Source organism: Tympanuchus pallidicinctus, unplaced genomic scaffold, assembly GCF_026119805.1.
Source record: "Tympanuchus pallidicinctus isolate F22 unplaced genomic scaffold, pur_lepc_1.0 scaffold2, whole genome shotgun sequence".
In the NCBI taxonomy this organism is placed as follows: domain Eukaryota; kingdom Metazoa; phylum Chordata; class Aves; order Galliformes; family Phasianidae; genus Tympanuchus; species Tympanuchus pallidicinctus.
This window is the reverse complement of record NW_026294721.1, coordinates 22621947-22649747: the sequence shown is the minus strand read 5'-3', so window position 1 is coordinate 22649747 and position 27801 is coordinate 22621947. Positions and strand designations below refer to the sequence as shown.

The window sequence follows — 27801 nt, the reverse complement described above, 5'->3', positions numbered from 1 at the left end:
TACTTTCAGTGTAACCTTTTTTCAGGCTAGAATTAGTTTATTTATTGGAGTTTTGGGGATGACTGGGGTTAGGTTATTGGGCAGGGTTATTGCTTGGAAATATCTTGTTGGCATTTGGTATAATTGTCCAAAGAAAACTTCTTGCAATTATACATTCTGGACAATCTTTGGTCATTAGCTGAATTCTCCTATATTTAATAGTGTTTATCTGCAGGGCTTTCCTTTGCACAATTCAGACTTATGCTATGATCCAAGGACTGCAGTGTATTTCATTAATAAGGTCATGCTGTAAAATAAATAAATAAACACTTAAATGTCTGTTCAGAGTAGTTAAAGTCAGACTGGGCAACATACAGAACTGAAAAATAAATGTAAGTCCAGATAGATTCCTGTAACAAACAACCATAATAGCATTGGTGTCAAGAGCATATAGACTATTTTATATAGACACTATCTAATATTTAAATTCAAGGTGCTAGTCATAATAAATATTCTTTGCAATCTTATTCTTTCAATCTCTTTGTATAATATACAATATCTTGCATTCTTGTGGATGGTTTTTGCACACAATGTGATGCTAATTACTAAGGTGCTCTACCTGTCCATATTTTTCTTGACTTTCAGTAAGTGTTAATTGTGAAATTGCAGAATATATGAAGTCATCTGAAAATGTTCCATTATGAGTATGAAGTATTTGCTACATATCAGTTTGGGGATTTATTTACTACAGAATGTGGACTACAGAATAATTCAACAAAAGAGTGTAAAAATATGAAACAGAAGTTAGCAGGCTGTAACTATTGGTTACATTAAAAATGCATGGAATTTCAGCGATATAAGGAATGTATGATGATGGAACCAAGCAAGAAAGATTTTCATTAGTGTTTATTCCTTTAGAACAACACTTTATATATAATTTTTTTAATTAATAAATTTGTCTATTGGGCTGTAATCAATGTGCTTGCTCAGCTACCTTGATTTTTTTCCTATTGTTTCAGGGATCCATACCCTCTTCAGAGGTGCACAGAGAACAGATGATACTAACCTTAGTATCTTCTGTCCCTCTTTTGTAAGATTCACCAGAGTATGTCTGTCCTTGTTAATTTTATACTGCCCTTAAATTTTATCCCTGTTCATGACTGCTTGAGCTGATGCATGGTGGTATCTGCCCTATAAATATCCTAAGAAGAATAGATAAGTGTGTAAGTACACATACACAGTGATGCTGTGGCAACACTTCGTCTTCTAGAGGGACTGAAAAGTCTAAATTTCCCCCTTGGAATCATAGAATTGTTGGGTTTTCAGGATGAACATGGAAGAAACTTCCAAAATTTGTCTCCCATGAGCATATATTTAGTACCAGTCGGTAGTGAACGTTGTATCGTTGTATTACACTCAGTTGCTACTGAGATCTTCAAAGGATAGGTGTATGTTTCACTTTGCCTCAGGAAGAGGCATAGTTGACTGTTGTTTTCAGAGTAATTGGTATTTGCTACAGATGCACTGGGGAAATGTACAGGTTATTAACATAGCATCGGATTAGTTGCATTATTGAATTAGAACAAATATTTTCATACTTGTTTATGAACTTGTAGTATTAATGACCCAGGAATATGATTTTTACCAGACTTTTAACTGGTCTTATGCAGACTTTTGTGATGAAGTGAAGCTATTTTTATGTTAAAAACAGCATTTCTGCATAGCTTTTTATAATAAAGAAACCTGTGTCATAATGTATGTTATTCTCACAATGGCTTAACTACTTATCTCACGTTTCATTGGATGTGGAAGTTACAGCAGCAGAGATAGCAGCACAAGCATTGTGTTCCACTACGTGCCCTATGCTAAGGAAATTAAAGAGAATGTGGGAGAAGGAAACATAGTGCTGAGAGTGCTGAGACTGACAGCAACTGAGGTGATGAAATCTTAGGAAATCAACAGCATATATTGGTACATATTTAGCAATTATGGTAACGGTTTCACTGAGTAGTAGACCCACAATCATTACACTCAAATTGAGCTGATAAGACAGACATCTGTTATCAAATGATCAAGGGAGTCAAGTTTTGCTTTAAATAGATAAACAAAGTTGGTCAAATCCAGCAGCATTTCTAATGCAGTCTCATCTTCTATCTTGCATCAGTAGGAACTCTGAACTGTAATACATTTTTTTTTCTACTCTTCTGTTTTTCTTATTCTCCTCTTGCTTCAAAGTATTTTATAGCCTTCCTGGGGATGGCTAAAGGTCTCAGACCCAAAGATTGGCCAAAATTCCTGTGTTCTCAGTATCACACTGTAATATGTGAGTTACTGGGAACTACAAAGCAAAATCTCAGAAACTCTTATAAGGTGGTATGTTTTGTTTGCTTGCTTTTCTGATCAAGGTGCAGGAGTTATATAAAAATGTTGTGTATAGCTGGCTGGTTTCATTTTGGGCACGGAGTCATGACAGCAAGTGTTGAACTTGTTTTTCCTTAAGCTCGTATTCTGCAATCTTTTATACGGGCTAAGAAAAGGAAGGAAGGATTGCTTCCACCTGGTGCATTCACTGGGTCACTTGGAAGGGAAAAGGTCTGTAAAGTTGCAGAATGTACAATTCTCAGAAAAAAATCTGGCAGCTTATAACAAACAATTTAAGGAAACTAGTTCATTTTTTCTTTTTTTCATTTTTGTCATTTAATAAGAGCCTTTGAGAAGTATCAATAAGGAAAATCACTTAGCAAATTCACTCCAGAGCTGTAGCTCATCTGGATGGCTCATTGTAGATACGGCTGGAAAACAATTACCATTTTATTGGATTTGTTCCTGTGCTATCACAGGCATTAATACATAACCCTGATCATAAATGTATCAAACTTCAAAAAAAAACTTCTTGTTTTGCTTGTTTAAAAGCTACGGTATTCATAAATGATTAAAATCAACTTACTTTGTACCAACTCTGTCATTTCTGGAACAAAAAAATTAAAAAGAACAAAAACAAGAAAGAAAGGGAAAAAAGATGGTAGCTCTTCCTACAGTTCTTTTGGTTTGAAACTGTCTTTCATGAGTTTGGAAAGCTGTAATTAAATGCTAACTTCTGGGTCAGGACTTACCTTTTCCTCATAGAGCTGCTCAGTATTTTTTCTAGGAGTGCTTACTTGTCTTGCTGAGGAATTGCATACATCTCATTCTTTAAATATCTACATTACTTTGTTCAGAGGTACTGTGATCAATTATCATAACCAGTTATTCTCCTTTTTTTCCCAGCTTAGATGCTTAAGGAATAAATTAATAACATTCAGAATCTTGATCCTGATTTTATCATTTTGGCCTACAGCATCTCTTCACTTCTCCAGTATGTCCTGAACTTCCCTTTTAATGGCCACATCTTACAGCTTTGTGTCAACAACATATTTTAGCAGCATGCTATTGCACAGAGGTCATTACTACTAATATTAAATGAGACTTTCCTCTCAAGAATGATTCCTAGGGGAAACCACTTGTCACTTTTCTCTAGCTCGACAATTCAATTTGCAGTGCATCTTCACCTCCCATTTAGTCAAAGCTGTAGCCACTTTTGTGTTTGTGGATCAGTCTTCTTCTTGTCTGGCTTTTTGCACATCGTTGGTATAAAAGTTCCACAAAACTCTTCAAAAGGGTGAGAAGTTGTGCTGATGTCTTAAAATATTTATAGCTCAGAATTAAACTTTTAATGCAGCTGCAGATTCTATTCTTATTGAAGTATTTATTGTGCACCCACCGCCAAACCCATAGTGAACAGAAATACACTTATTACAAAAACACACAGACTGCTGAATTTGAACACTGAAAGGTTTTCCTTTGTGTTTATAATTTTGAAAGACTCTTCAGGATTTTTCATGCTTAAATGACCATGGAAAGATAGGCATTATGTATATCAATTATTGTGTAAAACAGTAAGAAAACTCAATGGAATACTGGAATATTTAGAGTAGCAATGCTTGTTTATACCACACCATGACAAAGTCATATCTATCTTATGATCAATTTTAAAAAGTTCATTCAAAGAACATTTTAATAATAAAACAAAGGGAAAATGGATTAAAATTTTTCTTTATACGTTTAAGCCGCATGACAAAATTAGTACCATTCTACATCCCAGAAAAAAACGCAGCCACTGTTTTCTGTGCAGACCCAGCTGAGAAGCAGCTTTTTCCCCCTTCACTTGGTGATGCTTTCTTTTTGGTTATTAAATATAAAAAAGGACAGCTGCATACTTAGATTTGCATTAACTTCATAAATTGTTAATCCTGAAAAGACATGCTGCTCACAGAGGGGGTTTAGTTTAATGCTGACAACTCCCATTCTGTGACTATCGCTATTTCTTATGTCTGAAATTGTCATATCAGGCAATATTTGCTTCTCTATAAATTGAGCCCATTCTCAGGGTGTTCCTTGATGCAAGCAAGAGCTTTATTTTCATTCTGAAAAAGAGGGCTCTCACCTGTGTCTACTTTGTAAAAACTCAGGCAAGGGTTAGGGATTCTGCTGGTGCGAAGCACCATATAGTACCTTATCAACCATGCACTATCATTTACCATTTCCAAGAGTCTTTCACTCGTTCATTTCACAGTCAAACATTTTTCTAAGTACTTTGGCTAAACTGAAACTCTAAATATACTTGAAGTCTTTATCAAAGAAATATGAGGGAGGAAAACATGACTGAATTGTCAATTGCTTACATGACAGTTTTCCATCAAACGATTATTTTTTAAATATCTCTAAGCTATGTTCCAGTTAGGGAAAAAGGGAAATTCATATTTAAAAACAAAAAAAAACCCAAACCATAAGGTTTAGGCATACATTCATAAATTCAGACAAGTTCAAAAACATCAACCCTAAAAACCTGACTCAGCTATTGCTTCGTTATTGGATGCACTTGTGATCTATAGCAGTTTTCCATTTTCCAGGCTTTTAGCTTCCCATGTCTGTGTGCCTGGACTGCCTGCTGAGATTGTTCCACAAGGCAGAAAATAATCATCAAAAAATGATGAATCCTTTCCTAGGAGCTATGCTTTAAAAATATATCAAAATAAGCAAACGATAAAAAATGAACTGCAGGAGCAATACATTGGTTTCAATCCTGGCAATGCTGTTTAATGATGACTGTGAAAGCATTTATGAGTTTTTGGAAACAGATGTTTCATAGGGTGCGATGTTCTTTCAGGTCCAACTATAACATTTATGAATACAGGACTGTGGATCTCCTGCATATATTCAGGTTGAGGCATGAGAATAAATCAGAACTGCTCACTGAACCTAATTCATATTCTGTTTAAAGCCTGACCTCAGCTCCTTCTTCAGCAGTTTTCAAGTAAAGCTGGATTCAGAGCAGTGCAACTTGAATCAGGATCTGATCCACACTGTCAGATTATGCATATGGATGTGCCAGAACTGAAATTAATATTACTGAGTGCAGCAATAGTGGTTAGAGGCAAAGAATATATGTAAAATAACTGTCTGCCTCCATTTTTTGAGAAAAAGTGCCATATTGTATATTATGTTATATAATGCCTTGCCATTAGTATCAATGCATTCATGCACCTGTATTTTAAGTTCCATGTCTTCATTATCTATGGAAAATACGGGAAGTATTATCTATGGATTCTGCATAATCCATAGATATTCTTTTTCTAATATATGTTAAAATTATCCATATTCTTTGTACTTCTTTTTAGTCTTTCATATAAAGACTTTAGATTGCTTAAGAAATATATTATAAGAGAATAATCTGTGGATCTAGCAATTTAATTATGTTACAGACATATGGAAATATAGAAAGTGGAGAATAGATTTGTGGTATTGCTGGTGCTCAGAAAAGTCTACTAAAATATTTTTTTCTATTAAAATTTAGAAGCTCAAACATTTGAAGCATGCAAATTTAACTAAATTTATTCTTATAAACAAATAAGCAAAAAGCAAACAAATAATTTCCAAAGATTTGGAATCTAATTTAATAAATTTATTTATTTTTAGTTTATATGGATTACTTTTTTCTTCTTTTACATTATATATACAAAAAAGGACAAGCATCCGCAAGCATCCTCCTTGCTAAAATGACAAAATTTATCATAAAATGAGAGAAAAAGTGAATAACACCTTGAGGAAAAGAAAACAGAAATCTACTCTTTTCCATCATACATAGACCACTCCAAAAGTAATGCCTCCTATTTATTTCTATTGAGACTACAGTAGCTACAAAGAGCTCAATAATACTACTGGATACAGAAAATTCTCAGCTACAAAACTGTTTTTTGATGTAGTCACCACCATTGGCTATGTATTATCACCAGTGAGCAACAAGAACCTGCGTACCACACTCATAAAAATCTGTACCAGGAAGGTGACCCACTGTCACTGTGTGCAGTTTTTTTCACATGAAGGAATTCATTGACACATCCTTGCTTCATCCACTCTTCCATGTCAGCTGCCATTTTGTCAGAGTGCCCCTCTGCTGCCATCTGTTACATGATAGATACTTTAAAAGAGTAAGTATTCCCCAGCTTTATGGTTATTAGAAGAAAGAAGTGTTTTCATATCTTATATTGGTCATATTAAGACAGAACAGTTAGTGATGGTCAGACTGAGGTTATAATTATCTGTGAAGTATTTTTACTATAAGGTAGATTTCACGTTAAAATGAAAACTGCTCCGATTTGTTTGGCAAATGAAATTTGATGTAAAAATTTTTCAGTAGTACTGTTCAGTCTCCCAAAATTACTTTTAATATATTTTTCCTTTCAAGCTCTTGTTCTTTTGGCTTCCTTGTGAAGCTAATAAGACCTCTGTGTTGTTAACTGTAGCACTCTTCAGATAATTTGCTGGAATGTGGGATTACTGTAAAATGTAGAAATGAATGTGTACTTTTCCTCTGAAATTCTCATGTTATTATTTCTTAAAGGTTTTTTTGTTTGTGTTGCCTCTATTAGGGCTAAATTATATATTGTCTAATAAAACTTATATTTCAGTACTGCTAAGACAAATTTTGTAAATCTCTCAAGATTTGGTATGCTACATAAAAACCCAAAATGTAACAATAATGTAAGAAGTGACAATCTTTTGGACTCATGTTATATTCAATTTGTGGGATAGAAGAAAATCAGTCCATGTTTTATTATTTAGCATTTTTATTTAAAATCTTTTCAAACCTAGTTAATATTTCAACAAAGAAAGAGTTTAAATAGACTCTTTTCATTCTGAGCTGGGCATAATTTATTCATTACAAAAGTGTGATTAAATATCTCAATTATGTATACTTATTGTGTTTCCTGATAAGGCATCTGAAACCTCGGAAGTAGGAGGTAGATTACTTCTTACTACTCTTCCTAATCTTAGCTTCCTTTGAGGTAGAAATCAGTGTCAGGACTGGAAATGTCACATGTAAATGCAATTATTGGACACTATTAAAAGCACCTTGCAGCATTTTTTTCTGATGAGAGAATTAATAAATAGATTTTGCAGGCAAAATCTCTCTGCTTATAAAGTATATGTTATATTGCATGCATAAGCTAGTAAGAATCAGAAAGCTATATAGTATCAGCAGGACAAACCTTACAAATCTGCCCAGAACAGCTCTGGTGTCATTCGTCCCTTGTTTGGGTGCTGCAATAAGATGGGAAGTGTTCATTACTAAGAGCTATAAAAGTCATAAGAAAGTATTATAGGGAGCATTGAAGAAAGGATAGAAAAGCTAACCAGGACCAGCCTGCCCCATAGGCATAAACCTATGCCCATAGGCATAGGTCAAGTTGCTTGACCAAGGACACACAGAAGTCTTCTGGTAACTAGTATTTTCAACAATGAATATATAACTTCTGGCAAATGGTATATCCAGATGACATTCAGATGCATTAAAAAAAGCAGATTCTTGTGCTAGAATGAAAACTGCTCAAGGGCAATTGTGTATATAACTGTGTATAATAATAACTATGTACATTAACAACAAAATGGATTTTTAGTCTTACATAGACTTTCTTAGAAATATTAATTAGTAAATCATATTTTTAAGAAAGGGTTTTTATTTTCCATTTTTTCTATCCAATCTTCAAATGCCTAACTGTGAAAAACAAAACTTATCTCCTTCCTGAGCATCTGCTTCATATTGTTAATAAAAATATCGTTTTTGTAGTTTCATTCTTTGAGCCTTGTTTCTCAGTTTCTGTCTCTCCATTTCATGCCAAATGCGGGCCACTTGTCCTCATGCAGGCCTTTGATTCACTATCCTCACCTCACCCCAAATATTATGTATTATTCTTAGCTCCAACCAGACATTGGTGACTTTATCTACTGCTCACGTTCATATTATCTCTGATTTTGCTTATCTGATGGAGAAGATACCACTTAAGTCTGAGCAGCTTTCTCGTTGTTCTCCTTCAAAACCCTCTTTAAAACTCTCTGCTTCTATGCTGCTCATGTAAGTCTTGACAAAAGATTAGACAGCTGGAGATCTGAGACAAGCAGGCCATCGTGCTGACCAATACTACATTTTTTGGTAGTTTCCCATCTGTCTGTATCTCCCCATCTGTTGTTTCTCCTCTTATTCTTAGATTTTTAACTGTTTGGTGGCAAAGGTCATCAATTAATTAATGCTGATGCAGTCCAATTACATCGTGTGCAATGTAGCACATTACTGGAATACATATTCTGCAAGGAGAAAAAAATATTAATAATCACAGCCACCTTTATTGTGGTAAATCCTTTCTGGGCCTTTGTTTCTATTACTTGTATAGGATTAGATGATAATATTTGTTTGTACATATATAATGTACTTTTATCTTCAAATATCATTCAAGAAGAAAGTTTTGTAATGTTTCAAATGTTGATGTTAGGGATATGTTTTGAATTTTTAAATACGATTGGTGTACTTCTGCTCCTTAAACGTTTTTGTATGTTGTTTCAAATGTAGTTTGCTCTTCCGCAAATACTCAAAATTTCTGCTAAGAATCTCACACTGTCTTTACTGCACTGCTCTTGTAATCTCTGAAGTTTCAGTGTTTCTTGGGGTTAATTAATTTAAGGAATTCAGCCTTCCTTCTTTGTTTGTATCTGTTTGTGGGTTTATATAGCATAGTCATAATATTTTAGTTGTAGAAGTATGGAATAGAATATTTTTAGATACAAATCATTTATGCTCTTTTGGTTTTTGAAGAGATATATGTGGGGTGAATTCGTTATTCAGTAACTTTTATTTTGCTTAAACATATAGTATATAAATTAGATTGGTTTTCACCATGTCTTCATATTTTCTGTAGTTATTACAGTGAATGCTATGAATGTTCCGTAAGGCTGATCTTAGAATTTAGATCTAAAGGTAATGTATTATTATGAGCATGTCTTTCACATAGTTTAGAATGCAACAACCCATTCATTTTGTAGTATTTTACTAAATTTTCCATATACCTGACCTCAATGATAAAATTTATGAATTATATTTCAAAGTTTGTACACAGAAGTGAAAAGGATCTTGTTTATGGCCATTAGGAAAAACTTTCAGCAAATATTTCTGGTTTTTTCTTAGAATTCTTGAAGACTGACACATTTTCATTATCCAGGAACCAGCAAGGAAAGACATAAAGCTATACAAATATAGTCTGTCTGTATTCTGAGTTGCTGCTCTCTTACTTCTTGAATTTTTAGGAAAAATTCACTAGGAACTCTTATTCTGTTTGTTAATCTGCTAATTGCCAATAATCAAAATTAAAATAGGGACTTAATTCAAGGGTTTATCTCTCATTGTTTCGTATTTGTGCATTGCCTAAAATGCTATAATTAGTATCATATTAGCCTGCCGAAATTTGTTGTGTCTAAAATAATTCCTTAAAAAGACACTTCTTCTGAAGCCAGCACATGGTATTTCAGCAACTTTCTGCTGACATGCTTTGGACGTATTCTGTAAATTCACATTAAAATTAATTTACTTTGTATGCCAGTAGGAAAGAAATCTGTAAAATTGAAAGAACTGGAAGGAAGAAGTGAAGATTACACATTTTATCTAAAGTAGCTGTTAAAGCAAAGAAATATTAGATGATACCAAACAAACTGGAATTAAAATTAAGGAGGAAAAAAATTGGTTTAGTATCTGAAATTGAATCAGGAAGTGAGCCAGAAAGGTGACAACTGAATGTCTCCTTTTTATTCTTTTTTTCTGTTGCTCACGATATTCTTCACAAAGAGAAGAGCGCTTAGCAGCATAAGAGTTGTGAATGAACTTACTAAAAGCAAATGTTATGACAAAGATTCTTGAGATAGTTGTCATAATCCCTCTCTTTCAGTTTTGAAATCATGTTTGAGCTTCTAAGGGAGGAGCAGTGACAGAATCCCTGAAATCTCATTGAAATGAGTTTGTCTTTGTAAATCTTATTTGGGATGGTATTTTTTTATGATATAAAATACTCATACTGCTGTTGAAAGTAATCTATATTTTGATGAGGACATGTCAGTATATTTGCTGTAGGTATGTGCCACAAAAAAAAAAAATAATAAAAAAAAAAATCAGCAAACGTTACAGATTCAAGTTTCCATAAGATGCTGCTGAAAAGTTCAATCTCTTGCCTTGTGTTTGTTCCTGTCCCTCTGATGTCTTTTGTTCTGGCACAAGCACTTGTGTGGCCATGTAAGGAGCCACACTGGACACCTGAGAGCTTAAATCTAATTTAGGAAGAAGAGTGTGGCTTAACTTAGTGGAAAGTGATTCACATATACGTTGACTAAAACCCTAATTAGGACTTTACCAAACACAGTCAGTGGCTAGAAGAATATTTCACAGCTGAGCGAATGTCCAAGTAATACAAATATTTACAAATCAGAAGGCAGCAGCTAATAATGCAGTAAATGACATACTGAAATTCCTGATCATCCATAAATAGGCTCTTAGAAGAAAGAGTGAGGAATGTCAGTGATGATACCTGACAACCTCAGAGATTCAAGGAAAGCAAAGGGATCTAAAAGTCACTGTCCTTCCCTAGCACCACAGCTGTTTTCTCTGAATACAGTCTGAGGATATAAAATAGGAAAGAGAATAATGAGTCACTAAACCCGTAGGTTGAGCAGTAATTTTTAGTATGTCCTGTGAATCCTCGGGGGCAGAAGAATATGAGGTTTGTTTCTGCCATGCAAAGATGCAGTGACTGTCTTTTCTTGTCACTTCTGCCTGCATAAAGACATTGTACTTTTTAGTAGTTTTATTTTTTTTCTTGTAATTCAGTGCTGTGGTAGAGATGATTTCAAGAAAATAGTTAAGACAGAACAACTTGAAGGCATCTGAATCTTTGAAATTGAGATTCTCTGGAAGTGACCACTATTTTGGTGTCGAAAGAATTGAGAAGGCACTTTTCCGTTTAGCTTTCAAGTGGGACCTGAAGTGTGGGGTCTGTGTCAAGGGTTACTGTCCAGTGATGGATATTTACAGCTTCCTCTCAGCACTAGATAGGGGAACTGTTCCTTCAAAAACTATTCTTTAAGGAGCTGTTTCTTTAAGGAAATTAATATCATTTCTTTAAATGATATTGCATCATTGTGAAAACAAATTAACATTTCTCATTGACAGAACTAAAGATTTTAGCTCTTAACTTTGCTAGCCACAGAAAAATAACCAGTCAAAAAGGGAGCAGACAATATTGGCACACGGAGCTGGGCACAAACTAACTTGACAGTTTGAAAATGAATAATAAGGATGTATACCAGAAGTTGCTGAGATATTACTGAAATGCAATCAGATTTTCCTGTTGCAGGAAGACACTTGATTTTTATGAAAGTATTTCTCATTTGTCACATATACCAATGCATTTCTTTTTTATTTTTTCTTGAAGTACCAAAATAATCTGAAAATGTATGCATTTCAGATATGGGTCTGTCAAAAGGCATTTCTCAGAACAACTTCACAGTTTTCAGATTAAGATACATAAAAACAAATTGGTGGTCTATTCATTGATTGTACTAGAATGCAACAAATTGTCAGAATATCACTGACTCCTTTATGGAAATACTGTTCTGCCTACAACAAAAACTACTCTGAAAACTAATAAATAGAAAGAGTATGGTTTTGCTGTCTGTGCAAAACAAGATTAGGGTGAATTATCTAATGAATTCAAGTTGGGCACAGGGGAGTTTGTTGCTTATCTTCAGTCATTCCAAATAACAAAAATAGTTTCCACTATGTAAGTTAATCTTTTTATACTGTGAATGATGTTGATATTTAAAATACAGCCTAACTGGAAGTAAACAAAACAAAAAAATCCTTCTTGATTTATTTTACTCATTTTACTGTACCTTTTCTAGAAGTTAGTTTATCATCAGATGGTAGTAAATGTGACTGAAAAAAAAAAAAAAAATTATGTTGTGTTCATTTTCTTCTTCTGAGACAACACTTATCACTTTCAGGCATGTGGTCCTAATTTGAAAGATGAATTGGTTCATTCCCTTCAAGTACCACATAACCATTCACACACCACCAAGCTTAACACTATTAAAGAGTAATTTCTCCTCTGGGAGCTATGCCCAGGACAGCTAGTTTCTACGCACCGCTTATTAAACTTCCCATGGCAGGTAAGGGTTTTTAAATAAAAGATTCATCAGATGTGCAATCACACTCATATTCTTGCTATTGAAGCATCCATGTATTCAAACATGTAAACAGTCCTAAAAATTTTAATGATTCTAGACATTAACAAGATTTCATGGATGGTTTCCACTTTGAAATTTTGTATTGAAATCGAACTATGTGAGATGACTCCTGAGCCTGGCAATAGAGAACAGGAAATATTATGGGAAAAACTGAATTTTGTAGCAAAATACTCATGGAATATATTTTGCCTTCATCAAATAGCCATGAAATCATTATTATTTTTTTTTATTTCTCCTAATTTCTTTGGTTTCCTGCAGAGACTCACCAAACACTCTATTTTATAGATTCTCCATTCTACCAAAGATGATGCTTCTATGTTGAGATTTTCTTTAGAGCATAATGTTTTCACGTGCTCCTGCACGAATATTTGGGACCTAAAAGACAGCATATTTTCATCCCTTGTACTTTCACCATTAAATTTCTTTCCTTCTAAGATCTTTGATTGATTTTCTGTGTTCACACTACAAAGAACACACTTTCTTTTGCAATCAATCATTTGTAGTTTAAGGTCGCAGATTATGTTGCCTCTGTCTTGAATGAGGTCAACATTTTAATCTAAAATTTTTTTTTTACTTAAATGGATGCACTTTTGGAACAAGATTCATGCTTGTTTATGAAGCCAAACCAATGCCCTGCAGATAGGAACTTGAAACTTTGCCAGGACATAGGTCATATTTACAAATCTGTTTCAATAAAATGTGAGTAACTCAAGTGCTACTTTCATGTTATGAATCCCTGCTGAGATTTGCAAGATTTTTCTGTGGCAGTTTCATCTGCTAGCTGACTTGACTGGATTTTTTAGGTCACATAAAGTTTAGATTCTGCTCTAAGGACTAAAGTTGGTCTGTCAACAGTGCTGGCCTTTAACACAAGAGTTCAGGACTTCAAGTATTAATAAATCAAAGCCTTACAGATACTAATTCTCTCTTGTGTTTGAAGGAAGTTAACTCACTTTTTCCAACTGAGGACATTACCCTGAAAGCTCTGGAGTAATTGCAGGTGAAGGAAACATTCTTTTCAGTTCATTGAAGCTCTTCTGCTTTGCATTGACTAAAGCCAAGTCTCAGCTAGATCAAAGTAAATAAAAGTATAAGCATTTGGCTACCATGGTAATTAGTCACTCATCTGAAAGGAGGATGAAAATAGGAAAATCTGAGTTTCAACCTTCCTTTTGAAGAATACTTCACTATTTTATACCAAGTATTTTTTTGGATCAGGCCTTTAACCAAAAAGTGGCTTACAACTTAGTTCCAGACAAAGACCAAACTGAAAACTGAATTTTTGTTTATTTATTTATTTGTTTACTGCCTTAAGTGATCTGAAGCTATACAGCCAAGCACGTATCTCCATAGACTCACAAAGTTTTGCTCCACTGAAATTTGGATACTGAAGTTTTTAGTCAAGAGTGTTATTTGTCAAGGGCATTTGGATATTTCTCACATTAAATGGTTATTTAGTAGTACTGTTTGCTTGGGATGGTAACAATAGATAAAATTAATTTGTAGGCAAGATGTGAGATAAGTACTGGATGGATGACAGAGTACTGGCAGTGGCTGCCCAGGGGCTGAGGTGTCTCCTCCTTGGAAATCTTCAGAAGCCACCTGGCATTAGGCCTGGGCACCTGCTCTGGTGTTCCTACAGGAGCTGGGCTGAGCCAGAGTGACCCAGAGGTCCCTGCTGGCTTCAGCTGTGCTGTGCTTCTGTGACTGAGTACCACTTTAACTGCTGTGTAGACCTGAACAGTAGTCTCACAACTGCAATTCAGTGGTGCTTGTATGTCTGCCTTTCTCCTCTTTCTACCAACAGGAGTAAATTAGGTATAAATTGCAGGACCTACAATAGCTACAGAATTTTTCTTGAGAAACTATATAGTTTCTCACCAACAAAAAACACAAAGTAAATTACTTATTTTTTTTCTGGCCAGCTTTATTTAATACATGGCTTTATTTTGCTGTGTACAAAGAGGACAGAGTGCAGCTGTCCTCTCGTAAGCTTATCTGTCATAAAGCTCATACAGAGATGATATAGCACAGAAGTTACAGTTCCTAATTTTAACTTACAGCTCTGGTGGTGAGAGGCTAGCTAAATCCTATGCTGGTCTCAAGGAATGACCTGGGTTTTGTGAACAGGATTTTATCCTAACAAGGGAAACATCATTAAGATGTCACAGAAAATGTTGGGTTTATAGAACTACCTTGTTATAACTCTAAAAAAAATCTTTTTTGAAAATAAAATCCAAGTGAAATTAGACATGAAACATAATTCCTTACTGTTTAAGTATGATGCTAAATACTCAACTGTCTGGTAATGAAAATGTTCCCATAGTAGACATAACCTCTCATTAGATTTCACAGGTGACTTCTCTGTAAGCTTTCAGTTTAGTCTAATATTCTGAATGCTGGTGGAAAGTAATTAAAAAAGCTTAATCTAGATGTGCAAGGTTAGTGAATCCATCACAATGTAAGATTTAATTAGTATTTTTTCTATGATAATTTATTAACTAATTTTACTTAGATTCATAAAATAAAGCATAAAACACAATGGAATGCATGTCATATTCACTCAATATAATGTAATAAGTAGAAGAAGAATTCAGTCCGGGGTATTTACAGGGTTATGTACAACACTGAATTCCACTATAGCCTTTCTGAATTTTGGTACTGGCCTTCAGATTATCCTTCTGGACAAATTATCCAACTGTGAGATAAACTGGTTCACAGTATGGTGGATAATGAAGTAGTTGAATGGCAGAGTTCAAAGTGTCTTAAAATCATAGAAACATAAAGTCATGGAGTCATAGGATTGTAGTGGCTACAACTGCTGGTGGCTGATCACTAGAAGTTTTTCCCCAGGCTCAGTTCTAGTGCCAGTCCTGTTCAACGTTTTTATCAATGATCTGAATACTGGAGGAGTATGATACCTAATTGGGAGATGCTGTTGACTCTCTGGAGGGATGAGAGATCTTTCAGATGGATTTAGGTAGATTGGAGCATTGTACAATAAGCAACAGAATGATGTTCAACAAAGGAAAATGCAGGGTACTGTACATGGGATGGAATAATGGCAGACACAGACAGAGGCCAGGAGACGAGTGGCAGCTCAGCACAAAGGGACCTGGGGATGATAGTGACAGCAGCTCAGTGTGAGTCAGGATTGTGCCCTGGCAACCAAGAGGGCAGACAAGCTGCATTTTGCGGTGCATCAAGCACAGTTTAGCTGGCTGGTCGGAGAGGTTATTCTCTTGCTATTATTTAGTTTTAGTGCAATCTCACTTCAATATTGTGTGCAGTTCTGGGCTCTACAATATAACAAGGATGTTAAGATCCATGAGAGCACAAAGCGGAGGGCACAAAAGCTGGTGACAAAGTCTCTCCTGTGAGGACAGGCTGAGGACACTTAGCCTGCCTAGTCTGGAGAAGATAAGGCTGAGTGGTGACTCCACTGCTCTCTGCAGCTCTCTGAGGAGGGAAAACAAAGGGAGGTACCAGGCTCAGGTCTTGGGAACCAACAATACAAAATGACAGAAAGTCGCAAAGCTGCGCTAGGGGAGGCTTGGATATTTCCTTACCACAGGGGTGATCAAATGCTGGAACAGGCTTCCTAGCTAAGTGGCTGATGCCTTGTGCCTGTCAGTGCTCAAGAGGCATTTGCATAATGCTATATCTTTCAGTTCTCTAAACTGGAGAACCAGCAGAAGTAAGAGATTCTAAAAAGGGCAGGAGAGGGAGAGGCAGGAAAGGGTGAAAGCTGGAAATCAGTACAAAGCTTTTTAGAGTTGCATGCATAGTGGAGTAAATATACTTTGAGTTTTTATACACTCCTGGAAAATAAGTAGGTTTAATTGGTCTTTTTGAACGTTTCTAATGATAAACTTGAAGGACGGGGGAGGTATGGTGGAGCCAGCATCCCACCATACTGTTCCAGCCACAAATGAGGACAATAAGTAGATGCTTTCTGAATTAGAGAGATATGGGAATTTGTCTGATGATCCCTAATTCTGAAAATAAAACACATGCCTTCTAAGGATCCTTTGTTGTGTATTTATAAATTCTTTTTGGTTTTCAGTAGGCGGAAAATATGAGAAAAAAAACTCTCCTCCAGCAGAACTGTCACCCCTTTAATAACACACTACTGAGAAAGAAGTACAGAAGCATACAAAGAATTCTTTCTGAGGGAGTAGTTGTTAATTTTTAAAAGGAAAGGTGTGAGAAAAACCTTTGCATGGATTAAATTCATTGTGAATTTAGGCAATTCAGTGAAGCATAGAGAGCTCAGTGCTGAAAGGCATTGAACCTTAGGGCTCTGATCAAAAAAAGCATTTAAATGCCTGCTAATGTCAAGGGCTTGAATTATCTTGTAGCAGGAAATGGAATTTTTCATATTCTTGAAGGTATGTATGTATATTTCAATGTCTTTCTGAGCTAGAACCTTACAACACTGCAGGCTTGAGTCCTGGAGAAGTAAGCAGGAACAATGAGGAAGTAATTATAAATACAGGAACTAGACATCAATCATGAAGTTACAAAAAAAAAAAAAGGGGGGGGGGAAAGGGGAGAGAGAGTTGGAGAGAATACAGAGTGTAGTTAGCAGTAAACTAATTTCTTAGTCATAGAGTATGTTGTTACATTTGAAGAAGCTCTGATTGTAAGCTAGACACTGGTGTTAATTACGTTATTGAAAATCAGAGTAACAATATTGAAATCATTGTGTGATTAATTGCTTGGTTTTGTAATCACATGCTGTACAGCCAGAGTAATTCCATAATGTCAGCTGACTCTAAGCCTTAGCGTATTCACGCAATAGTATTGAGGTATGAAATGAAATGCCAGATATAATAAAAGAAAGCAGGCATGTAAATCTATTTAAGAAGGGGAACGTATTTCTGGAAGGGAAGGAGGAGGGAAATTATGCAGCTATGCACTAAGTATTTGGAGCGAATACAAAGAAGTAGAAAATCACTTGTGATTTCCACTCAGAATAATGTAAGTCAAGCCCTGATGGATAATGTCTCTCATCTTTTGATCTTGATTATTCATGAGTTTCTCTAGGTGGACTACAGAAACGTGATATAGTATTGTGGGATGCTGTTCAAAACAAAAGAAAAGGGGATTGCTGAGTGCTGTAGTTGTTACATTATTTTTATCTGCTTTTGTGTTTTACTTTGTTTTGTTTTCTCCCGTGTCTCATATAAAATACTGCAGTCTTCTTTGAATCATAGACCTGCACCATCAAAAACACTAGAGTGTTCCTATTGCTCCTGCATTCTTTATAATTTAAATTGTCTTACTAGTTTGTAATTCTGAAAAACAATAGCAAGTGACTCTAAAATCTCCTTCAACTTTGTCCTAGGAGTGGATTGTCATACCTGTAGATTTGGTCCAGGCAAAGACAGTAACTGACACTGGTGATTCTTGGGTAAACTGTAAGGATGTCAACTGCAAGGTTGATAAGACATTTAGATACTTAAAACTGTTTGGACTCTTTCAGAAATCCTAGCAGACACACAACTGCCACTGAAATCCCACTCTTCATTTTCATTTTGATGTTTAAACAACTTGACAGTTTTCTCTTTCGTCTGATCCAAAGCGTGTTAAGCTCTGTAGATATTCCTGCGAGCTTTAGATATTGTCCTGAACTGAGATCACAACATTCATGTGATGTCAGCATAGCATCATTTCACAGCTGAATTTTTAAAATACGGTTTTGGAACTGCAAATGCTTGTAAAGATTTAGCGACAACCACCTAATTCTTCACTTTCATATTCTGTTTAGGACTTCAAAGCAAAAATAATATCTGGTGCTAATACAGCCTTGATCCCACTTTCAATTGCACAAAGCTCTGAGCGGTTCCTATTGATAGGCCACCAGATCGCTCTCTCTGCTGCTGCAGAGTGGTTCTTGCTGATAACTTCATAGCCTTCTTTTTCTTGCCAGCTTATGCAGTAAGAGATGTACTACTGAATCATGAACTTGCACTGAAGCAAGGCTAGGATAACAACTGACAGTAAGAAGTGCAGTGAAATCTCTAACTATACGATAAAAATTAAAAAAAAGAGAAGAAAAAGAACAAAAAAACACCTTAAAGACTGTCAGTAGAGAACAATCTCTGTTATTTCAGGATTAATACTCTTTTGCAGGCTGGGGCTTCTTAGAGTTGATATCTGCAGGCATGCTGTCAGTCAACTGTTGTGAGAATGTAAATTAGAGTTTCCAAAAAAATATTGATGCCTTTGGAATATTTTTATTTAAGAAAAAGAAAGTTGCAGTTTGTATGGCAGTATTTTCCTAATACTACAAAATCTGATTTCTCATAATAAGCTTGTTGGAGTGTAATGGCAAAATAGCTCATTTAAACTTGCCTGCAGGGATTTGTGGTGCAGATAATCTGTAAGGATTATGTACATTTCATTACCTGAATTCTTAATCAAGCAGTAAATTAATTCTTGCCTAAGACATTTTTAGGTGTGAGAACATTGTCAGCTGAACTTATGTGTAGGAGCAGACTTTCAAGATGTGCACCAATCTAGTATAGTTCTTTTTACTCAAGCAAAATGCCACCACCATTTTATCCCAGCCAAGACTCCATGTCATGTTTTTCTAAATGCTAACTAATCAGTTTTTCTGTGTGTAAACCAGTACTTGTTTAATACTCATTCTTTCCTGTTTTGCAATAGGGCCCCCACAGAGAACTGTTTCCCCCAAACAAGACCATGAGGAGAGGAAGCACGACAAAGTCTTGGACAAGGGAAGTGAAAGTGGGACTTCCTGTAACGAATTATCCACTTCGAGCTGCGACAGCCACTCAGATGCAAGCACTCCTCAAGAAAATGCCTCTGGCACTCAACAATCCACAGCCCACCAGCCAAACACTCTAACTTTGGATCGTCCATCTAAGAAGGCTCCTGTGCAGTGGATGCCACAACCAGACAAACGCAGGAACAGTGAACTATTTCAAACTCTCATTAGCAAGTCCAGAGAAACAAATCTTTCCAAAAAGAAGGTATGCGAGAAGCTGAGCGTTGAAGAAGAAATGAGAAAATGCATCCAAGATTTTAAAAAAATCCACATTCCAGATTACTTCCCAGAGCGCAAACGTCCTTGGCAGTCTGAACTCTTACAGAAATATGGGTTATAGTACTCAGCTCTTTCGTGACATATTTCTGGACATTTGTTGTTTATTAAGTTGCTACTAACTTACTTATGTCCTTCTTCCAGCCAGTGCTGCCACCAGAGCTATTCCTGCTGCTTATTTCTTTTTGTGAACAGTGGATGTTGGATAGTACATCGTTTCTTTAAAATATATATATAAAAAGATAGGAACTTAAAAATACAAGAAGTGTCTCATCTAAACCACCTCATGATAGCAAAGAAGAATGTGCATGGTGAAGAAAGATGGTTCTCAAACTGTAGTCATTTGAGCTTCATGATCATTTTGGAACTTATCAAATAAAAATCTCAATCATCAGTTAATGCCTCGTTTTATGTCACAAATATGAATGGCTCAGACTTGCTATGGATGAAGAGAAACAGGGTTGAAAATTTGATCGAACTGGTTTCAGAACTAAATCCCAATATTTTTTCAATGTCAACGCAATAAAGCAAATACCTATTTTGCATGAGCACAATGTTACAAATAAATCACACAAGAACAAGAGTTGTCTGTTGCTTGGAGAATTGTTTGACTCCAAGTCTATAAGCGTAAAATGTCTAAGGGATTAAATTTGCTTTGTTCTGGGTCTGTGATTTCTCTGTGTGTAAAATGTTCTGTACGTAAGGATGGTGTAAATATGCCTTATACTGTTTTATTATTGCACCAACAACATTCATCTATTAGTGCTTGTCAGGATTATTTCTGTGAAATTCAAACTTATGGCAGATTTTGAAAACTGGTTTGATGGTCTGAAAGTTTCTGTTATGTTAGTTGCTAAAACTGGAGAAAAATAAAAGAGACCTTGATGTATTTATTGAAAGAACCATCTAGTAGATTTTCTTGGCTGTTGGTATCTCCTATCTCTTGTCAATTGTTATTTTTTGTTAATGTTTTCATACCACTTTGCTGGAAAAAAAAAAACAACAAAGTGAACCAAAAAAGTATATTTTTCAGGAGTGAGTGAACAATGTTTAGTGTAGTGCTATTTAATTGCAATCACCATGCAGACTCTCCAGAAGGAAGAGTGATATGCTAGGAAGCAGAGAGGATATGACCTAAAAACTAAGCATTTTCACAAACACAACTAGTCTAGTCTAGTCTATTCTATTCTAATCAGTATCTGCAAAAAAAAAAAAAATTATTATTGCTCATGTTTACTCACTATAAAAATTAATTTAGGCCATGATGGATGTTATATTTGCCTATTTTTACATTATTATTGTCCTAACTGAACAGATGGGGAATAGTGGTACATGCAGTTGAGTTGGTACCTTTAAAATGTGTGAAAAAAAGGTGGGCTAATTAATTATGAATAATTATTTCTGAACTTTTCTTCTACCAATCTAAATTTACAAGAATTGGATTTGATTTTTCAGTTTATCTACTGAAATAAAAATCTATGAAAAATATCAGATGAGCAAAAGTGTTTTGACAGAAATCACTAGTGTTCATAATAGTATCACTAAGCATATGATTCGAAATTAATTTGAAGTGTACTTCAGAATTCAGTTTGATGTCATTTTGTGTCCACCTTTAAAAATTGTGCTTGTGCAAAATCATTTGACTTTCTAATGCTGTCTTTACGGTTCCAGTAAAGATATTCAAAATTACACTTCCTTCTGGAGGTGGAAGACTCAATTTAGTATACTTCGTAACAAGAGGGCAATGTTAGGTTCACTCTACAAGTGAACCAAGATGCTTGGGAGTGCTCAGAAATTCTCAAGAAGTCTTTAGCTTTTAGCAGGATGACACCACTGGTGTGGCTATAAAAATAGCATTCACACTTTACTTCAGCTCATATATTGCAGGCCATCAAATAGTTTTATTTTTTCCAGGCACTGTTACCTAGAAGTAATTTTCATCCCATTTCATATTTTTTTACTCTGCTTCTCTCTTTTCTCCATTGTTTTCCTATGGACTTTCTTACAATTACTTTTATTTAGGAAATTATGTATTCTTTACTTGAAGTCACATAACCAAATTTGAAAGGGACTACAGCAAATTTTGTATGAGAAAGTGGTGAGGGAAACTGAGCACACCAGGGAATGTTGCTGGTTTGAAGAACCTTAAGCATTGCTGGCATAACATTTCTCATTTCTAGTGGGGATGAGAAATCCCTCCTAGACTGCTAGTTTGACCTAGCACAAACTGGAAGGTTAAATGAGGGGCATCACTCTACATTTTTTTAGTGCTGTCTGATCATTAAATGAAGCAATAAAAAAATGCGTTATCCACACATAAGGAGTCCAATACTGTCAACATTCAGTTTACCATACATACATACATGCCTTGTGTTGGTACTGCAGCTGAGATAATCCAAGTTCATGTTGTACAAAGCAGATAAGAGCTACTACTCATGCAGTATGTCTCTTTGTGGAGGTACACCATCTACTGTAGGCTGTGGTGGGTATCTGCCTTCTCAGAGGCAAGCTCTTGATCATCTGAATTGGGACTGCTGGTTAATCCTGCGGGATCAGCACTATTTGCACTGAAGACAATTGTTCCATGGGACCATATCTTTGTGTGCAGCTCCAAAGCAGAAGATGGAGATCTCTGCTGCACTGGCACATTCATCCATCTTTGAAGCTGACCTCACAGTGATGCACTGTGGATGCTGAGAAAATAGAATGCAGATGGTGCCCAGAACAGAAATATAGCACTGACTGTGGTCCTATCTTTTTTGAGCCTGGCACCCTAGCATCCCTCAATTACATACACCATATTCTGTAAAATGGGGAAAAGAACAAATTGAGTACAGTGAGACTGTATATAATATACATATAATATATGTAAGAGAATAAGCGTTTGAAATTTTTCTCCTGATAAGTTCTCCAGTTTTTGCTGGGCCATTCTCTTTTCCTCAGATAGAAAAGAAAGGGAAAGAGAGTGAGAAGCAATAATAAACATGACAGAGGTAGAGGGAATATCTCAGTTTCTTGTTGTATTGCCTTTTAAAAATCATAGAATCATAAAATTGTTCAGGTTGGAAAAGAGCTTAAAGATCTTCAAGTCCAACTGCAATCTAGCCATACTACCCTAACAACCCTCTGCTAAATCACGTCCCTGAGCACCACATCCAAATTGTTTTTAAACACATCCAGGTGACTCAACCACCTCCCTGGGGAGCCTATTCCAGTGCTTAACAACCCTTTCAGTAAAGAAGTTTTCCCTGATATCCAACCTAAACATACTCTGGTGCTACTTAAGGCCATTTCCCCTTATCCTGTCACCAGTGAGAAGAGACCAACCGTGGTCTTGCTGTAAGCACCTTTCAGATATTGGAAGAGAGCAGTAAGGTTTTCCCTCAGCCTCCCCTTCCCCAGACTATACATCCCCAGTTCCTTCAGTTGCTCCTCTGTATATGTAGGACATATTCTCCAAGCCCTTCACAAGCCTTGCTGCCCTTCTTTGGACCTGCTCCCACACATCAGTGTTCGTTCTGTATTGAGGTTCCCAAAGAAAATCCCATGCTTATTTAAAATGTTGCTTTATCCTATTACAGATAGAAGGAGTGTAGTAATACTTAATGAGTTTGGTTTTGAGATACTAGACTGTGTAATCTTTCATACGTATATTGGATGAAGTTCTAATAATGAACGTAGTAAGCATTTTGATTTAAATACTTTGTAATTCTTAGCAAGAATTCACCCAATAATAAAGGACAGTAACAGGAAGAAAATTAAATTAACATAAAAATAAGGGAGGTCACAGTAGGTAATAAATAATCTTTCTAGATTCTGAAGCAACATTTAATTCTGAAATGCCATCACTTTATCTACTATCTGCTTATCATGCATGCAATTCATTAATTTAATATTGATCAATTCATAATGTGCCCAGCATCTCATGCTAAAATTCTGAGAGGCTGTTTACTTCATAAATGTATATTGAGAATAGTAAATGTAAATTTTGATGGCAGGCCACACCTATGGAATATTTCTCATCCCTACTAGATTGCTAGTTTGGCCTAGGATGAAGTGTAGGAACCATCAATCAGTGGCCAAAATGCTTTTTTTTTTTTCCTTCTGTTTTTGTTCCTATTTAGGTGAATTTTGAATTTCATTTGATGTTATTTATCTGTTGACTGTAGTATAAGATTCAATGCAGTACAGTACAGTCACTGGCACATTGGTCCTGAATTATTTTGATTTATACCTACCTTTGATTTAAATTACATTCGTAAGCTTCTGACAACAGCAACTGAGATGACTGCTGAGTGGTGAAAAAATTGCCATGCAGTCTGCCCTGGAGACCTTGCACAGGGAAATGGGTTTTTAAGAAGACAGTTTTAAAAATAATCCTGCATGCTGTTGTGGATGTGGAATGCAGCCTGTGATGCTTCTCTCTCCAGGCAGGGAGAGATGTGAAGCCTCTGGATTCCCTTCCCCAAGTAAAGCCTGGTTTCACCATTTCACGGAACTAAGCCTAGTCTTTGCAGAAGAAAATGTTGCTTTTTCACAGGTTTTATGATGCTGATCCAGAATGTCCTCCTGGTCCCTAAATAGAAAGAAATTTTGGCTCTTATTTTTATGACCAGTCACTAAATTATGCAAATAGTTGTCCAGAATTTCCCTGGCAAGTATCTCTGCTGACACTGGGATTTATTCCATCTCTTTAAACGTGTCTTCTTACTTTCATTGAACATTTTCCAATTGTTCAATACTCTTTTGGGAAATAAGTACCCACAGATGCACAAATTCTTGTTTTGATTAGTAATGGATGGGCAGAGGCAGAAAAAAAATATTTCATTCCTGCACCATAAAAGGTTGTTCACATTTATAAAATTCATTATTTTATGGTCACGTTTTTACTTTCTTTGTATTGCAGACTCATGTCTGGCCTGAAGTTTGGTTGGAATCACTTTCTTTCTCTCCTTTGTTTTTCTTTCCTTTGTTTTTCTCTCCTTTTTCTTTCTTTCTTTCTTTCTTTCTTTCTTTCTTTCTTTCTTTCTTTCTTTCTTTCTTTCTTTCTTTCTTTCTTTCTTTCTTCTTTCTTTCTTTCTTTCTCTCTTTCTTTCTTTCTTTCTCTTTCTTTCTTTCTTTCTTTCTTTCTTTCTTTCTTTCTTTCTTTCTTTCTTTCTTTCTTTCTTTCTTTCTTTCTCACTCTCTCTCTCTCTCTCTTTCTCTCTTTTTCTCTCTTTCTCTCTCTTTCTCTCTTTCTTTTTTTCTCTCTTTCTTTCTCTCTCTCTCTCTCTCTTTCTTTCTCTTTCTCTCTTGTTCTCTCCTTCAGTTGGTATTCCTGGTTACTTCAGCCCCCTGCAAATACACCAGTTTTCAATTGTTTCTGACCAGATCACTTTCTTCACAGTCAGATACATTTGATCTTTCTTTACGATTCTAATTATTCATGAGTATTCCTGTCTTCGTTACTTTTTAATTTTATGAACATCTCACTTACTTTATCTTAGATAATTAGAGAAGATGGCAAATAAAAATATAAGAGATTTTCAAAGTCACACTGGTGAGAAAGACCTGATTCTCCATGGCTTTACTGAGACTTGAGTACCTAACTTTCTTTCTACCTCTGAAAAACTCCTATCATCTATGCCTTTCCCCTCATCTCAGTAGGACTTGTCAATCATTTTTAACTACAGCTTTCCTCTTCCACTCCAAGGCAATTTAAATTTATCATACCAGCAAGGTTTCTTAACATTAAAATCAGACATGATTATATCCTTACATTCCCTTCATTCACTTACTCTACAGTGCTTACTAAAAGGAATAATGAAGTTTGTCTGACAAGAGCTATGTTTTAATACTCTTTGTGAGTCTGTCTCATTCTCACACTGCTGTAAACAGCAATTGCCTGAGCAGCCTGTAATAGGCATCTCAGCAGGAGGGAAGCCACCATCTTGCTCTCTGGAGTACAGAAATGAGAAGTCATACATACAAGCTACTTATACATTAGATGTATATCAGTGTTTCTGAAAACTTGCAGAAGCTTTTTGAAGGTTTCTGTCTCCCTTTCTAAGTCTACACACAGTGAAGATGATGTGGGGAGGGAAGAGTGGAAAAATAGAGCAAAAAACAAAAAGGACAAAAATGTTCTGCATGGCTTTGCTTTGAAAGTGAGACCTTTCTTTTGAGACCTTTCTTCCACTCTTAGTATCTGGGAAGCACAGAGATCTTTAGGTCTTTTGAATGTATTTCTGCATATGACTGGTTACCTTGATTATCCAGTGATGAACAACCTGTAAGCTGGAGCCTCGCTTATTGTTTCTTGTTCATAGTTGGTTCTTGGTTTATAGCTGGTACTCAGGAGATGAGATCCTGCCTGACTTCTAAATAGCCATCACGGACTTCATCTCCCTAAAACTTTCAATACACCACCATAGAAATCAGGGAGGTAAGTTCATAGATTGTACTTGTAATAATGGTAGGAAAGGCGTATACTACCCACAGGAATTATGTTCTTGGATGCACGCCACATCCCATCATAGTCTGAACTCAAATCTCAGCAAAACAGCAGGACTCATGTCCAGAATTGCTATATATTGTTCTTACTCTAGCTGTTAAGGGATTATTTTCAGCTGTTATGTGATCAGGGTTGGAAGCTGTATGCATGCTTGTGCAATTATCTGCTTGATGCTTCCTCCCACTTCTGAAAATATGTTATTTATTTTTCCCCTTCCCTGATGGCACCTCATTCACCAAAGGATATTCGGTAGAAATAATTATGGATGCAGTAGGTGTGTGCTGATTTACTTAATAACACAGAATGCCTATCATGATTCTTTCACTTTTTATTTATTTTGCATGAGATACATGGTTAGTGCTTTTCAGCTAAGGATACAAACTTGTCTCCTGTCTTAAAACAATTGAAAATGAAAAAACAGGAACTGGGACTGTTGAAATGAACATAACATAAATGCAATGAGATTGTTTATTTCCATGTCATTTCCATTAGTATTCCCTCGAATGGGTATTTTAACTTTATTACAGTGTGGAGTGCAATCACAATCCCTTCATAAATCTTTTGTTTTTAAGTCAATGAAAATCATTGTCAATTAGGCTGTTCCAACTGTGTGATCAGCTAACTTAGAAGTTACATCATATGAACGCAACATAGAGGAAAAAAGCTTCACATACAACCTATTCCAGCATCGAACATTCTGGTTGGAGTGTGATATCTGAGAAATTTTGTCTTGTGTCAACAGGTAAGCTTTAAGAAGGTTTCTAATAATAGCTGAAAGAGCATCAAGGTTTTTCAAAAGAAAAATAATAATAAAAAACAACAACAACAACAAAAAGTGAACATTTAGAAGTTCTATGAGTTCAACTGCCTGTAAAAACAGAGAGTCAGATCATTCCTGTGACTCTGGTTAGGATCTCTTGATCTGGATGCCACACAACAGAGTTCTTCAATTACTGGGGCATCTTTCTGCTCACTTTCATATAGGATACTCCACTTTCCTCAAAAATGCCTCTGAAAATAGAGTGCTTCAGCTCTGTGGAACACACTTGTCCAAAACAATTTTCTTGGTCCATCACTATTTTCAGCTGTTGCAATGCTTACATCTGCTTAAATTACCTAAGCACGATGCTGAATGGTAGAAAAGAGCTGTGTTTCCTCCTTGCAGAATATCCCTTTGTTTACCTTCTGACTGCTGTTTTATGTACAGTTCAGGAGGGAAAACAATCTGCTTTTTAAATATATATATATTTCAAGACAACAATTTATTTCTGGCAATGGTGGTATTTTATGACAGAAGCTCATTGTATTCTCTGCAAGTCATGGTCAGCAAATCCCCATTTTTTCTTTCTTCTTTCTTAGACTGTAATTCCTGGACAGCACAGAAAAGCCATGTAAGTAAAAGCACTGCTTCCCCTGGGATTCTCAACTTATTGATCAGAGGAAAAATGTGGCTACTGCTACTCTTTGCTTAGCTTAAGCCTTAACCTTCTTCTACATCTCCAGTATCTTACATGGCTGCATTGCCTGCAAATTCAGCATGGAATTTGGGTTATTTTGTTTATTGGTTTGTAATTCTTTTCCTTCTGTAAGCTCTCTT

General features: G+C 35.7%; 1 protein-coding gene across 1 annotated transcript in view; it reads left to right on the top strand.

The window, feature by feature from the left end:
• KCTD8 (potassium channel tetramerization domain containing 8) overlaps positions 1 to 20718 on the top strand; it is an 89981-nt gene extending 69263 nt beyond the window's left edge. The window contains exon 2 of the mRNA XM_052682517.1: positions 19315 to 20718. Coding sequence (XP_052538477.1) covers positions 19315 to 19775 — 461 coding nt within the window. The 3' untranslated portion in view covers positions 19776 to 20718. The remainder of the gene's footprint in view (positions 1 to 19314) is intronic.
• The last annotated feature ends 7083 nt before the right edge of the window (positions 20719 to 27801 follow it).